The sequence below is a fragment of the Sorex araneus genome, chromosome 1, assembly GCF_027595985.1.
Source record: "Sorex araneus isolate mSorAra2 chromosome 1, mSorAra2.pri, whole genome shotgun sequence".
Lineage (NCBI taxonomy): Eukaryota > Metazoa > Chordata > Mammalia > Eulipotyphla > Soricidae > Sorex > Sorex araneus.
This window is the reverse complement of record NC_073302.1, coordinates 6,790,749-6,806,852: the sequence shown is the minus strand read 5'-3', so window position 1 is coordinate 6,806,852 and position 16,104 is coordinate 6,790,749. Positions and strand designations below refer to the sequence as shown.

Below are 16,104 nucleotides of genomic sequence, written 5' to 3'. Positions count from 1 at the left end.
ATGTCTCTACAGGAGAAATGCATTATGATGAGACAAGCCGACCCCGCTCCCGATGCCACGCCACGCCACGCGTCTATTGTCAGCGGGCTCAACATGTGTTACAATCACGTGACAAGCAGGGGCACAGTCAGCCCATATCCATCAAGCATAATTAAGTGCTGTAATTTTTAAATCTTTATGAAAATTGTGATAAGACAAAACTGACCCTAAAATGAACCCCTAATATCTTAAGAGGCATAATAATTCTTAACCAAGAGAAAGACTCCTAATATCCTCACACATCAACAGTACAACAGAAGTCTATATATCATGAATATTGAAGAAATGTTTGTCCTGTGTCAACCTGAGAATGCTTTGGGAAATAAAAAGAAAGCATCAAATCCTTGCAGAGAATACATGGATACTGCATCGAGAGGAAAGAGACGGTGTGGAGCGTCACGTGCTGGGTTAAAGCCAGGGCCTGAGTGTCCTCTCTCTGTGGCCCTAGCTTCCTTCTCCGCACAAGACTCAGAGCAATGGGACAGTAGATGATGAGCACTGACAAGCCAGAGTCCATAAAGGGGCCATCACAGGCCCCAGGACCACTCAAAAGCGCGATAAAACACAGTCACTGGAGAAATGCTAAAACAAACCAGACCAGAACACCTTTCTCTAAAAAGGCTTTAAATCCCATAGGCTACATTTACGTAGATCTTTGTTTCTAAATTGAAATAAAGACACCATAAAATGTACTTGTGTTCATGCTATGAACTTAAAAAGATTAATAAAAAAAAAGTTACCAGGAGTGAAAAAAAAAAAAGCCCAGCAAGTTATTGTTTTGATGCCATAATTAGGAAGGGAAAATGAAAGTCAGCAAAACCACAGTTTTAGAAAAGTGGTTATTAGATTTTCTTTTTTCCACTGTGGAAAAAGTCCTTCCTGTTGAAGAAGGCAGTGAAATTTTATCACAGCTATTGCTATTCATAAATCTTATATCTATTTTAATTCAATCTGGCCCTAGCCTCCGAGTCGCTGCGCCACAATTTGATTACTATAACCATACTTTTTAACTGCTGTCAGGAAAGACAGCGCCTTATACAAACATCTGCCGAGACACATGCCCGCGTTCTCCAGCACCAGCCTTAAATCACACTCCGGTGATGAATCTTTATCTGACACTAATACTTTTTAACTTCATACAGACAATTAAAATGAATTGTAGCTAAATGCACATATAACAAATCAATTTAATCTTTGGTTGCATAGTAGCATATTTTGCAAATTTCCCAAACTTACTTTCTTACATGTATCTTTGTCTGGGTGTTAAAACTTCAATTTAACAGAAAGGAGTGGAGATATTAATAAAACACAGCTCTTGTGATACTGCCATGTAGTTGCAAGCCTGAAAGAGTAATGACATCTGAAATTTATCACTGTCGTTTAAAAAAACTACCGCCTTTATGTGTGGAGTGTGCTGTGCTGTGCTTCATTATAAGAGTGGTCTGAGTTGAGTTTCTGCCCTCTAGGAATTAATGCAATCAAAGTTCAGACGAGGGACAGGGGAGCCAGCTCAACTGGTTCAAACACAGGCCTTGCAAGTGGGAGCCCAAGCTCAGGCCCTGGCCCTGCACATTGCAAGCCCCCACCCCAAATCCCCACGCCAGCCCAGCACTGTCGGGTGCAGCGCTGTTGCTCCCTGGTCACTACCTCAGTGCTCTTGGTCCCTTCAGTGCTGAAGAGACTCCCCCATCCCCACAAAACAACTCAAAGAAGTCTGCCTAGAATAACAAACAGAATAAATCCTGTTGTTCCTTCCACACTTAGCATCTTTCTGTCACACTGATTCTAGGCACCGGTGCAAAGATTGACGCCTCTGCTCAAACAGCTGCACGTGCAGCCTGGGGGCGCACACAGGACACAGCCCTAACTGTAAAGGGAGGTTTCCCCGAATGGTGACCACAAGGCCGCTGTTCTAATTCCTCCAGGCCAGCCAGTACCATCTGATTCATCGGTGCCGAGTCCAGTGTGTAATAAACTGCACACAGTGGGCCCCGTGTCTATGATTTGTTGGTTGGCTAGATGAAGAGGTGGATGGATGGAGGGATGAACCCTCCCTGCACACCAGAAAGATGACGAGGAAACAGTATTTGTGGGACATACATTAGATTTCCACATGTCCAGCATCCTCACGGCCCTTGTCCAGTCCAACAGTCCAACTGCTCTTTTATGGCTACGAGAACTGAGGCTTTCAAGATGCAGGAACTGATCTCAAAGACAACTGACAGGATTAATCTGTCAGATTTTAAGCCTATGGATAAAGGGAAAAAACTTTTTAAATGTTCAAAGTTTTTCAAATATGAAGTGTTTCCTCCGAAAGTGTGGCTATAAAAGAGATTAGGGAAGAAGCTGTGGTTTTGCAATAAGGGAAAAAAGTTATAATGCCAACTGCAAGTTAGTAGCGGAGTATCCTTGAGTAAGCCACTTTTCTTTAAGTCTCAGTTTCCTCACCCATAAAATGAAGATATTTATTGTTAAAAAGTATATATACATGAATTCTTTGAGAGTTAAAACTGTCCTACTTCTAACTTACTGCATGTCATTTATTTAATTCACTGACTTTCCAAATCACAAAACTATGGAATCTTAAAGTCAGAAGTAATCCAGGAGGTGATGTAAGCAAAGTCTTCACGTCATGCTAAGCACGCAGAAACCAAGGCTCAGAGGTGGAAAGTGACTTGTCCCAGAACACACTGTGTGACCACAGCAGAAACCCACACCCATGTCCATGTTCTCTCTAATTCACGGTTTTCTATATACTCGACATCAAACTTCCATTTTGTTAAGAACACAAAGAATGCAAAGGGTCCATAGAGAGAGTACAGCTGTTAGGCTGCTTGCCCCAAGCATGGTCAACCAGGATTCCCAGCATCTCATACAATCCCCCCACCCCCGAGCACTGCCAGGACTGTTCCCTGAGCACAGAGTCAAGAGTATGCCCTGAGCACTGGAAGGTGTGGCCCCCAAACAAAAACAAAACAAACAAAAAAAAACACACTAACAATTAAAACAAATTCTATGCCCAGTTGAGTATCATTAGGCAGTCATTTGATTTCTCTAAATAATATCTTCAAGATAATTAAATTAAAGCTGAGTGCTCTGAGACAAGAAATCTCTTCTATAAACCATGCAGAGAAAGCTTTCGGAGATGAGAAGACCATATAAGAATTTCAGTGTCCGGTCCCTATCACACCTTCAAAGGATGTTGCCTAGACTTTCCTCTGGGATGTCAGCACGTGATAAATCACTCAATCAGGTTTCATCTACTAATTACTATTACTCAGGCAGGATAAAGGTAGTACCATAGTCTCACTGTGACAAAAATACGACCATGTTTGGCCTCTTACTCCCCCTAACTTCCAAGAATTAAAATCAGCATAGCTCCTTAATGACAGCCGGCACCTGGCTTGCTCCAAGTTCCCTGGCATTTCCCCATACTGACAGGGAAGCTGGAAGGACACTGGGAGTCCACTCCCATTTCAGCAGAGACCACCTACTGCCTACGGAGCCATCCTGAGGCACAGCCCCCAAGAAGGCTGTGAGGTGGGAATAAGAGGGCTCAGCTTCCCCATCCACCACTGTGCCGATGCTCCAAATACAAACCAAAGGAGAGGGGAACCCCCACCCTCAAAAGTGGTTATGGGGGCTGGAGAGATAGTATAGCGGATAAGGCCCTTCCAGGAATCTGAGCATCTCTGGGTTTGTCCCAAACCCCCGCCCCACAAAAGTGGTCAGGTGTAGCTCACGTGAGCTACAACACATGCCTCCCACATGCCTCCCACATGCCTCCTACTTCCATTCCCAGTAGGACAAGTAAACCTGTGAATAAATACAAAGGATATGTGTGGCCGTGTGTTCAAGGACAAGGTAAGAGACGAAGATCTGAAGTCAACGGCCCAAACCAGATCCCCGTGGTTATATCTACCTCATGCTCGGCCTCTTTCCAGGCTTTCTAAATGCAGCATATTGCTACCAAGAATCTATGAGGAACTCTCTGTGAAACCCCCACCACTCTGCATATAATCCACCGTCAGGGCTATTGCTTTTACATACTAACTAGCTCTTGGATTCATCAGCTTCATCACCAATAGGCCAATCCAAATTACCATCTCAGTTCTTACCCAAGTTTCTTTATTCTTTCGGTGCACAAAATTTTCATTTGATCTATTTGTTCTGGTTCTGTGGGGCACAGGCGTTACTCCAAGCTCAGTGCTCAGGGATCACTCCAACAGTGCTCAGGGAAATGTGGTGCTGACTGACCCTTACACATAGTGTACCTGCAGCAGCACTTCCAGAACAGTGACCGCTATGACCGCTATGCCTCCCCTGCCCGCTAAACCAGTTCAAAGCCTTCTGGTCTGCACCAAGCGCCGGACTACAATCACACAGTGGTCTTTGTTCCTCTAAACTGCCCGACTACCCCTTACCTGAGACCTTCTGAGCGTCCTACCTCCTCCGTATCACCAAGCTTCCTCTTACTCCAACTGCAGTTTTCAGGGCAGGTCACCTTCACAATAATACCAGCGCATTCAGGAAGGTTAAGAGTACAAAAGAGCTAGAGTGTGGCAGAGGAAGCTTGGAGTGTAAGGCCCAGCACAGGACAGCCTCGAGCACCTGAGTGCTGCTGGGACAGAGTGTACTCGATCTCACTGCCTAGAAGGGCTCTCAATAAAAGGAAAAAATACTATCTCTGACCCTAGGTTCAGTCTGAGGTCTCTCCAAAAATACTCCCAGCAACTCTCCTAGACTTTGTAATTAACAAGGATTATAGTCCTATTGCCAAGTTCCATTTAGTTCAGTGATACTGACAGCACATCTAATGTTTCTGCAAGCCAGCAGCTGCACTCGGGTCAGAAGCAGGCTGTTTGTGTTCCCCACTGCATCACGCCTTCATAGTGCCTGGGACAGAGCAGTCTTCACTAAGATGAACAAAGTGACAAAATGGGAAAGGAAACTAAGAAGTTTCTCAGCAGTCATAGACCACTTTGCTCTGTGAGTGCTCTTCCTCCCAACATTGGGAGGTTGGGCAGAGAAGCTGCTCTCAAGAGATCCGGTAGCCCAACCTATAATTCTTGGTCAACTTGGTCAGAGGTTCAATGCAAGGACCCAAGGATGCAGTGTTGGGGGACCCCAGGGACAAATCCAGAGGTGCTCATGGGACCAGATAGTGCTGGAAATCAAAACCAGGTTGATGCCTTCTCAGCATGTGCCCTAATGCTGTACTTTCTTTAACAACCCCTCATACATTTTAATTAATTAAAATGTATCATTAATCTCATTTTATAGACACAGAAATAAGTTCAAAGATACAAGTCAATGACAAAGTGAGAACTATAACCAAACATGACCAGCATGCTCTTTCTGTTGCAAAGTTCTGCTTTTTTAACAACAAGGAGATCTATCAGGAAAACAGGAATAGAACCACCATAACACCCAGCAATACCAATTCTTGGTCGCTAATCCCAAAACACAAAAACCATTAACTCAAACAAATATATGCACACCTACCTATGTTTATCATTGCGTTTAATAGCACAACAGCCAAACATGTAAACACCCAAATGCCCAAAAATGAATGAATGGATCAAAATGTGTTGCACATTTACACAACGGAATTTTATGCTCTAAGAAAGAACAAAATCATGAAATTTGAACAAAAGCTCTAAGAAAGAACAAAATCATGCAATTTGCAGCAACACAGAATTAGGATCACTGTCACTGTCACTATCATCCTGTTGCTCATCGATGTGCTCGAGCGGGCACCAGTAATGTCTCTCATTGAGAGACTTATTGTTACTGTTTTTGGCATATCCAATACACACAGGTAGCTTGCCAGGCTCTGCCGTGCGGGCTCCAGGTAGCTTGCTGGGCTCCCCGAGAGGGGAGGAGGAATCGAACACGGGTCGGCTGTGTGAAAGGCGAACGCCCAACCACTGTGCTATCGCTCCAGCCCAGAATTAAGATATCTCTGAGTAAAGCCAGTGGAGGGAGGGTGTTGGGGGTAAGGAACAGATATAGAATGATCTTTCTCATCTGTGAAACTTAAAGATAAACCATCGAGGTAGCAACAAAGGACCAAAGGCAACACAATGGGAGACCTGGTCCACACAACTGAGCTGGAAGAGGGGCAGCTGAGCGGGCAGGAAGTGGGGTACACTGCTGATGGGTGCAGTGTTAGAATCATATACATGATAATAGGATTTTGATTGATTCAGCTTTTCCTTTGAAAATCCTCTTCATCAACAGTGAATTCTACCTCTGCAGGGAATTTCTAGAAGACAGTTCTAAAATCAAAGGAAAAACCACCAACCAGCAGGGTTTAGCACAAACAAATGAGGCCTATGCATAAAGAACACAGAATGAAGCTCGACCTAAGAAATTCCTTCAGAGTAGAATGCTGAAAACAATTCTGCCACTGGAAAGCTCCTATCTGAGTATCTGAATATCACCCACATAAAGATTCCATGCTGTCCTTGGGATTTTTAGTACGATAATATGCAAAAGGGGAAAGGGTGCATTTTTACAATGGCGCGGGAAATGATTTTATGGAAGATTCTGTTAAATATCTAAGAAGTAGTGTATACCTAATATCTTCCTTTAAAAATAAAAACTTGTTTATTAGAAGACTGACAAAGAGGGACAGATAGTGCAGCAGACAGGGCACTTGCCTTGCACATGGCTGACCGGGTCCTCTCCCCAGCATACCATACATATGGTCACTTGAGCCCACCACGAGTGATTTCTGAGCACAGAGCCAGGTGTGGCCAAAAAAAAGAAAAGACTAGCAAAATAGAAGCTGCCAAACAAATAACTGCTAAATATGACTCAGAAACTTTACTCTTTTACTTAAAAGGTATGTAACATGAAGCCAATGAAAGAGTAAGAGAAATAATAGTTCCTAATCCACGATACAGTTACTCAAGACTGGCTTCTGATTTGTTGGGATTCACCTCCACTATTATTGGATGAATTTTACGGGCGAGGGGTAGAACAGACTTACATGGTCACCCTCATTCATAGTCCACGGGGAGGTGGGAGCTGTTTTAGTGGGCAGAGTAGATGGAAACAGCTCCAAAACCGAAAGGAAGGCCATTCCTCCCCAGCCATCTCTCTGTGCAGACGCAGTACCCAACAGCTGCTACCTAGAAACAGAACCAGCACTGAAAGGGCAGGTTGTAATTTTTGGGAATGAGAGCTTGAAGGTGTAGCAGCTTCCTGTATCTGAGAGGTCTAGTCCCATGAGCACAGTAAATATTCCAAGTTCAGATGAGGAACATTTTTCTATACCAGTCTCTCTTGTTTTTTTTTTTTTAATAAGATTTCAATTGAATGACCTTTTATACAACATTTCTCAGTGGCCTCATGCTTTTCTGCAGTTTTAAGTGACTTTCTTTGAAGAGAGCTCTTTAATACCAATGATTGTAGAAAACATTTGTTCATAATTATCCAGACATACACTGGAACAATGCTGAAACAAGAGCAGCATGCAAAAATGTATTTAAGGACTATCATCCCAAAATGCTGCTAAAAGCTATTAACCAGTATGTGTTAATTGCCACAGCATTCATATTAATTTTCACTTCAGGCTCGACATTGTGGAATATTTCCCCTGATACATTTTAAACAAAGTTTAATTTAAGGAACTGCTTCTATCAACACTTATGAAAATTAACAGCCAAGCAATTAGCACTCATGAATTATCCCTTCCCCCATGCTCTCTGCAGCTTCCCTGTTAAAACAGTTTCTAACAGAGAAACGGTTACTTTCTAACAAGTTAACACAATCAAAATCACAGTTGTCTATATGAAGCAGAACTGGTTTTGCTTTTTTAAGCACTTGTCAAGGCAAACAATTTCTTCGTATATGTAGCATAGAATTTAGTAAGTCAAATATGTAAGATGTTTAACATTTTATCAAAATAAGTGCCGAGTAATTGCTAATGTCAAATTACCTCTTACTGGTTGTTGGAAAAAATAACCATTGCCCTCTGATCCTCAAAGGAAGTAGGGCTTGAGGCTGTAGAGTGAACCTCTTCTTCCCTTATCTAAGAAAAGAAATGGTACTTGTTTCCTTACAAGGCTGGTGAGATGATCACATAGAATAAGGCTAGGAGAAAGCGCCCCATAGGTAAGAGGCAGAGTTAATGGCCTGGGTTCAATCCCCAACACCAAAAAGAACCCATATAGTAAGATGCAATTATTTACGGTCACCTTCCCATTTAAAGCTAAAGGCCAACACCCCACTGAACAGTCTGCTGCTTTGTCAATGGTGCAAGGAGCAAAACGGGACTTGCAAAGTAAGGCATCTCCCCAGCCCGTTGATGTGATTTCTAACTCCTGGTTTGGAGTGCATATCTCACTTGGCCCTGTCAATAATCTAACAAAGCACATTGGTCTCCACCTACACGGGGAGAGTGGGGCTTGCTGGGTACTTTCTAGGTACTTCTACAAATCTTGCTAATCTCAGGTCTTTTTCTAATTGATTCTCATGAGGAAGAAATATTATCTCGAGAATCCTACATTTTAGTCTGAGATCACACCCTAAGTGGTGGAATGGGGATTCAAACTGCGCTGGCATGTAAAACAGGTCTGTTTATGAACTAAATCACACACCTCTTTCCTGTGCCGGGCTTTCTGCTCATCTTACTCTGATGGTTTTACCAACCTTGGAAAGAAACAAGTACCATTTCTTTTCATAGATAAGGAATGAAGCTCAGAGAGGTGAAAAACCTAACTTAGGTGACACAACAGCAATCAGTTCCATTTGTCAGTGTCTGTAACAGTGGAAACGAGTGGGTGTTTGGGCTCCCAAAGGTCTACTGAGGACAAGAGTGTGTGCAATTCAGTTTAAGCAGAACGGTGATGACAGAGAGAAAAGGTTCTTTGGCTAAGTGAGAAGGCATGGACTAGAATAAGATACTTATTCATACACAAGATCATGTGAAGCGGGTGGGAACGACAGGGCAGAAACCCCACCTATTTCCAGTGCACTGATGACAGTGTTGAGTGTTTACTGCCTGTCTGTACAGCACACTCCCTCATCACCTCAGAACCATTCCCAGTCACTACCCAATGTTCCCCCTACATAATGAAATTAGGAAGGGGAACACAAGAAGTTTCCTGATCCTCTCAACCTCAATCAGAGACGTGGCATCAGGAATGAAGCTGCTCAGAGGAGCCACTCTCAGCAAGATCAAGTTCAAGTGGAGACTGAGTGGGGTTTTGTCGTGTACACCAAAGCACACATAAACACTATCTTCGGCTATTTCTCAAACAATCAGTAATAGTAATGGAGTTGCTAATGATCTACTAGTCTAAAAAAGGTCCCAGTCAGACAGCTCTACCAACTTGCCAAAGAAATGATGTAACAACAAGATGATCATAAAACTGTCAAAATTACAACAAAGCAGATATCCAAGTTCAGTCTATCCCTATCCATTGCATGCATTAGTAACCAATCATAATTTTTGTCTGTTTTATTTTTTCTTGAGCAGGGACCACACCCAGTGGTGCCCTAGGGCGAAGCACCAGCCTGATGCTTGGGAATGAGCCTGGCAGTGCTCAAGAGACCGCTAGGTGCTAGTGACCAAACCAGGGATCCTGCGTGTAAAACAGACGCTTCAGCCTATTGAGCGCTTGGCCCATCACAACTGTTTTTAATGAAATTATTAACTGGCCATAAGAATAAAATTTTATTTCAAAGAATTTAATTTAGCACAACTGCTAAGAGATGGTTAGCTCTGGAATCACGAAAACCAACAATTCTCTAGTTTACACCAAGTGTAAGACGCAAGACCTTATAGCTTGATGATAAAAGAAAATTTAAAGCTGTACTAAACCAAATTTTTTTTCAAACTAATACTAGGCAGCAGTTAGTCTCTTGAGGAAATACATAATTAAGTAGTTTTTTAGCATATTTAATTAGACCCCAAACTCTTCTCTGTCCCCTCCTGCCCAAGAGACCTAAGCAACTCAGTTAATTATGTAAATAAGGCAAGCTTATTCCCAAGAAAAGCACTGTGAATATTTGTAGGGAAGAAAACTATTCATATTTTAGAGGCTCTAACAAACCTTTGCAAAATAAAAAAAAACAGAAATACGAAAAAACCATAGAAAACCCTTACATTTGAAGCAAACAGCATGAAATTCAGTGACAAGATGGTGAATCATTAAAACAGGCCACTCATTTCAGTTCTTAAATATGAGCTGAATAAAAATAAAATAATTTTAAGTTACAACAGTAACAAAAATTTAGTGCTGCATGTCAAATGATTTATGAGAAGAATCAATCTGGAAATGATTAAAGTCGACTCGCAGAAAAGGCTTTATTATCAAGGGGTTGATGTGATCTTAACTCTAGAGGCGGCCATGGTGCTGCTGTAACTACTACAATCCCATTATTATGCAATCACAAAATGCTAATTTGATCATTTTGAGGTGTTATTTGAATAGTCATTTTAATTTCTAGGTTACAAAAAGGCTTGACTCGAGTATAATTCTCTATTAATCATTGAGGTGTCATTGAATATCATATTGATGCATTTCACAAAGATAAAGAAAGACTAATTTAATATGTATAGTACAATATCCTTCAAATATTAGCCACTTTCATTACATCTCTGCCAAATGCATCAATATTAAATAAAAGATGAGAACAAGGGTTTAATTGTATTTTAGCAACTGTAATATGTAGGGTAATAATAAAATAGCATCGTATCACAAGATAGACTTATCAATATATATAAATCTTTCTTAATCAATGTATACTAGTGACTACACCAGGCTCACATTCCTTACTGTTTACAAACAGACTTTTAATGGACCAAAGCATTGAGTGTCTTAAGAGAAAATACACATCTGAAAAATCCTTTGGAACTAAGAAAATGGATTTATACAGTCTTTTAAATTCTCCCTGACATTTCAGAAATTAGATGTAAATCCAGCAGAATTCACAATCTTCTGACATATCCAAGCCTAAAAATTTTATAACAGAATCTTCTGGTTTTAGGAAAAACCTAGAATATTTTAAAGAGCTGTGCTATTTTGTTGGTACTATCACATAGTAATTAACCCAGCAATTATATTCTCTAACAATGGCATGGTATCAAGCAATGGAAACAATAAGCTCTGGCCTTGTAGCCAATTCCAGTAATAAATTTCCACATATCAGAAGGAATCACAATTATCATACCTACAATATCATTTACTACAGTTCAACTAGCCACCTCCTAGAGGCTGACATTCCAGTTCCGACGGAAAACCCTTCTCTGCTACAGTCCACAGAACAGGAGAAAGAGGCAGGGGCAGGCTAACGAGAAGCTTTACATCAATACAATCTCTAAGTTACTCAAAGTACATCCAGGTTTTTTATTTGGAGGCAACTCCTGAGCCTACTGAATTGCGTTTGTTTCTCTGTTACCTCTGCATTTGTTTCTACTCTGGCTCTCCTTCCCCCACAAACATTAGTAACCTTACATGCCCTATAAGCTTCTTTTATCTTCTGCATGAGATAAAAGAGAAAACATCTCCTTGCTCAAGATGATGGCTGACAGAACCAGCACATTATCAGAACCTGAACACAAAAACTGCAAACATCAGCAAATGTATGCTTATTAATTGCAATGATGTTAAAATAAGTTGAATCGTACATAAGCCCTCCAGGCAACAAGCTATCCGTCAGCAGCCCCTCACCACTGCCAGACATAAAGACAATAACTATCAAAATCAACACTGCTGTCTCTTGGGAACGGTCCTGCTCAACACAGAGACACAGAACGGCAGGGAACGGAGGGAGTGAGGGTGCTACACAGGGAACTGGGCTCTATCTAAGATAGGGGCAAAATTTTTCTAAAAGGCAATTAAATGCACTTTAATTTTTTAAATTGCAAAACTTTGGGGAGGGGGAGCCATTCTGCATAGAAAGCTCAAATCAGATTCCCTACAACTTAGAAGTGCAAAGCAATGGTCTAGAATTCTGAAATGAAATCTACCTGTATAGTTTCTGCTGTTAAAATAGCAGACCGGACAATGCACGCTGCCTGCCAGGTCCATGTGGCTCAAGGGTTCTTCTGCACAACTGGATCTTGATTCATCACAACCTGGGGAGTTTGCAACCTCTTCTTTTGACCATGGCCCCCTTCCAAACTTGTCTCTTCCCTGTGGCTCCTCATTTTCAGGTCAACCCCCTAGCCTTGTGCTGTGTCCCCATTAATGCAATTTTCACCTGTGGCCCCCTTAGAATATCCTAGAGGCTCACGGAGGCTTAAGGCCCCCAGTTGAGAAACTCTGCACAAACCCAAACCCTTAAGTATACTATAGGAGATGAAACGGGAAAATATACATCCATACAGGACAGTTTTTATTTAAGTCCTCCTAAACATAAAACTGTGAAAGCAACATTACGCCTGAATTCATATTTTTAATATCTGTAGTCTTAGAAAATACGTATGATAATTCTGTAGTTACTGAGTCACTTTTGTAACTTCAAATCTAATAATACCAACATCAAAACCACTCAATGAAGGTTGTACTTAGAAGGACAAAGTTTCTGTCTCACTCACCTTGCCATCAAATTTGGAATATTCATTAAAGGGGTTATTCAGCTGCAGAGGGCACTGTTCCAGGCGTGCAGATAACATTGACTGCTTTCCAGAAATTGGAGGTTTCTCTTTGAGGGACTTTTTTTCAAACAGTGACTTTAACTCCTGGGCTATGATACAAGAGGAAGACAAAAACATCTTTGTGATTACACAGGGAGAGAGAGAGAGAGAGAGAAAGAGAAAGAGAGAGGGAGGGAGGGAGGGAGGGAAGGAGGGAGGGAGATAGAGCGAGACAGAGAGAGAGAGCCTGTCCACCACCTTTAAAACGTCTTCCTTGTACCTGCCTTGCATACAGCCAACCCCATTTGGTACCAGCAAACACCACCAGGAGTAATCTTTGATCACTGCTGGGCTGGTCCCCCACAATTTTTTTTTAATTTTCCTTGGAAACTTAAGAAAGAGTATGTTCAAGACTGGGACTTGCTCAGGCCTGATGTGTTTTAAAAGGTTCACATATATTTTACTGTTCATCAAAAAGGTAAAAAGTGAAAAACGTGTAGGTAAGATCAATTTTGAAGGTTTAAATAAGGGGGCAGAAGGGATAGAGATAGTACAGCAGGCAGGGCGCTTGCCTTACATGTGGATGACCTGGTTTCAAACCCTGGCATCCCATATGGTATCCTGACTGCCAGGAGTTAATTCCTGAGTGCAGAGTTAGGAGCATTGCTGGGTATGTGGCCCCAATACAAAAAAAAAATGAAAAATTTAAAAATAATAAAGAAGGAGGCAGAGTCAGACAACTGAGAGAACAATACGTGAGAGGAGCACGCAGAGACAGAAGGCTTAGGACTGGACAATTCACCAGCTCTGCCAAACCACACAAGTCTGGAGCTCTTGCCTGGCTCTAGCATTATATCATTTCAGAATTCTAGTTCTTCAAGGTTATGGTTCACTTCTTAACCATCTCACAGTTTTCAATGATACCTTACACAAAATCTGCACCACAAAGATGAGGAGGAGGAAACAATTGAAAACAGTATTTATTATAACAGAAGCTAACACTTGGTGAGCAAGCCAATGTGTCCCCTTACTCTTCATAACAAGCCTGTGCTGCAGAAGGCAGCATTAGCCCAACTTCGTTCCTTGGGAGTATTTTGATGAGAGGGCCAGAAATAGCTGAAGAGGTAGAGCATCGCCTCACCTGTGCAATACCCTCAATTCAACTGCACCAAATGCCCCCAAGCACCACCCTGGGCCACAAGCAAGTAAGTAAAGAAATAAGACCTGCTCCTTGGGGGCAAAGAAAATGCTCAGGAGAGAGCTCCATAGGCTGGAACACGCATCCCCAATGCTACAGGGTTTAACGGAACACATATCCTTGGCACTACATGGTTCCCCCTGAGCGCCAAGAAAGAAGCAGGTCCCGAGTACCCGCCAAGGATGGCCAAAGACCCAAACAGAAAAATCTGCACCCAGTTGAGGCTCTTAGCCATCAGGCACTAATGAACAGAGCAGATCTGCTAATGAACAAAATGAGGACTGAAGGAATTAGGATTATTAAATCAGAACCCACAGCTCTTATTCATTAGTGAATCAAGATAGTTCTATACTTCTCAAAGATCATTTAATTCTCTAAATTCATTTGATTATGATTTTTGTTGGTTTGGGTTGTGATGGGGGGCTACTCCGGCAGAGCTCAGAGGGCCATGTGGCACCGATGATGGAAGCCAGGACTCCGGGGCACAAGGCTCGCACTCTAGCCCTGAGCTCCAACACGGTCTCTTCCAACTTTTAAAATTGTCACCCAAGTCATCTTTGTTTCCACAAACTAGCTGGGCAAATTTATCAAATAAATGGCCATGATTAAATGGAAAGCAAAATAAAAAAATATTCTTTGATTTTTAAAAATTTGGCTCTTGTATTCCCATAAAATTTTTAGGATTTCTGTGCTACTTCCTTGAAGACTATGTGAGATTGGAGTGTGTGGGAGTGGGGAAAGGGAGGGGGGTGGGCGTCTACAGTCCCCACCAGCAACCCTAAGCAGTCAAAGGTATTCAAGGGTGTGATGCGGACCCAACCCTGCAGGGCTGAGAATACTGGGTTCACCCAGAGGTGCCCGGGGCCTCCAGACTGAAACTAGCAATGTTCCAGGGACCATGTGGGCCTGGATTCAAACCCGAGATGGGCATGTACCGCACTTGCTCTACTACCCCCAAGGCCCCGTGCTGCTGGGAATTTGATAGAAATTGTTGAAGTTAAGAGCATTTAGACAGTACAATTCTGAGAGCAGAGAGATAGTACGATGGGGTAAGGCACTTCTCTTGCATGTGGCCGACCCGGGTCTGATTCCTACCATCCCATATGATCCCCTGACCCCCATCAAGAGTGATTCCTGAGTGCAGAACCAGGAGTACACCCTGAACATCACTGGGTGTGGCCCCAAAACATACAAACTTTTTTTTAAAAATTGTACTGCAGCACTGTCGTTCCATTGTTCATCGATTTGCTCGAGCAGGCACCAGTAATGTCTCCATTGTGAGACTTGTTGTTACTGTTTTTGACATATTGAATATGCTACAGGTAGTTTGCCAGGCTCTGCCTTGCAGGCGTGATACTCTCGGTGCCAGGCTCTCCGAGAGGGGCATAGGAATCGAACCTGGGTCGGCCATGTGCAAGGCAAATGCCCTACCCGCTGTGCTACAATTTCTTTCAATCTATAAACAAAGGATATCTTTTTGTCTTCCTTTGTTTTTAGCAATGTTTCATTTTCAATACATAGATCCTTAACCTATGTATTTTTGTATTTTGTAACCTTAATAAGAGTTCTACCCGTTCTTTCTTTTTTGATGAAATTATATATTATTTTCTTTTTCTTTTTAATGGATTTTTTTCCTAATTTCTCTTTCCTCTGATTTATTGTGTATAAAATAAAAATGTCTGTATAATGAAAAAAATGGTAATAAAAATAAGATTTGGTATTTGTACCTGACTTTTAAGTGGATAGCCTTCAATCCCAAGCAATTCTTAGTGAGGTCATAAGAAAAGGTGCTTGCTCTAGGATATCACAGCCTAACAACCAAAGTGTAGAGCTCCTGGTCATCAAGAGAAGAAAGGGAAAGGAAGGGTGGCAAGGGAAAGTGGCGCTTGAATACACATTCCAGAATCTGAATACATTCATACATGCACTCAACAAATACTCAAGGATTACTTATAGAAGCTTTAAATTGGTGTTAACTATACATAGCATTTCTTCAATACTGGAAATATTATTTTACTTGTAATGTATTAGCAATTTTATGCTACCTTTTCAACAGCATTTCTTTATTAAATAGGCAGATTGGACCAGTAAAACCATGCTGCATGTATTTTAACCTTTTCTACACAAAAATGCCACATAAAGCTGTCTTGTGGTGTATATATATATATATGTGTGTGTATATATATGTGTGTATATATATATGTATGTATGTATATATATACACACACATATATATACATATATATGAATCAAGCATAAACCAGTAACTGAT

The 16,104-nt window shown here is 41.7% G+C and overlaps 1 protein-coding gene across 7 annotated transcripts in view; it reads right to left on the bottom strand.

Annotated features, from left to right (window-relative positions):
• MAPKAP1 (MAPK associated protein 1) overlaps window positions 1-16,104 on the bottom strand; it is a 260,508-nt gene that overhangs the window by 192,040 nt on the left and 52,364 nt on the right. For all 7 annotated transcript variants that reach the window (XM_055143452.1, XM_055143447.1, XM_055143457.1 and 4 more), the window contains one exon: window positions 12,596-12,744. In XM_055143452.1, the coding sequence (XP_054999427.1) occupies window positions 12,596-12,744 (149 nt within the window). The remainder of the gene's footprint in view (window positions 1-12,595; window positions 12,745-16,104) is intronic.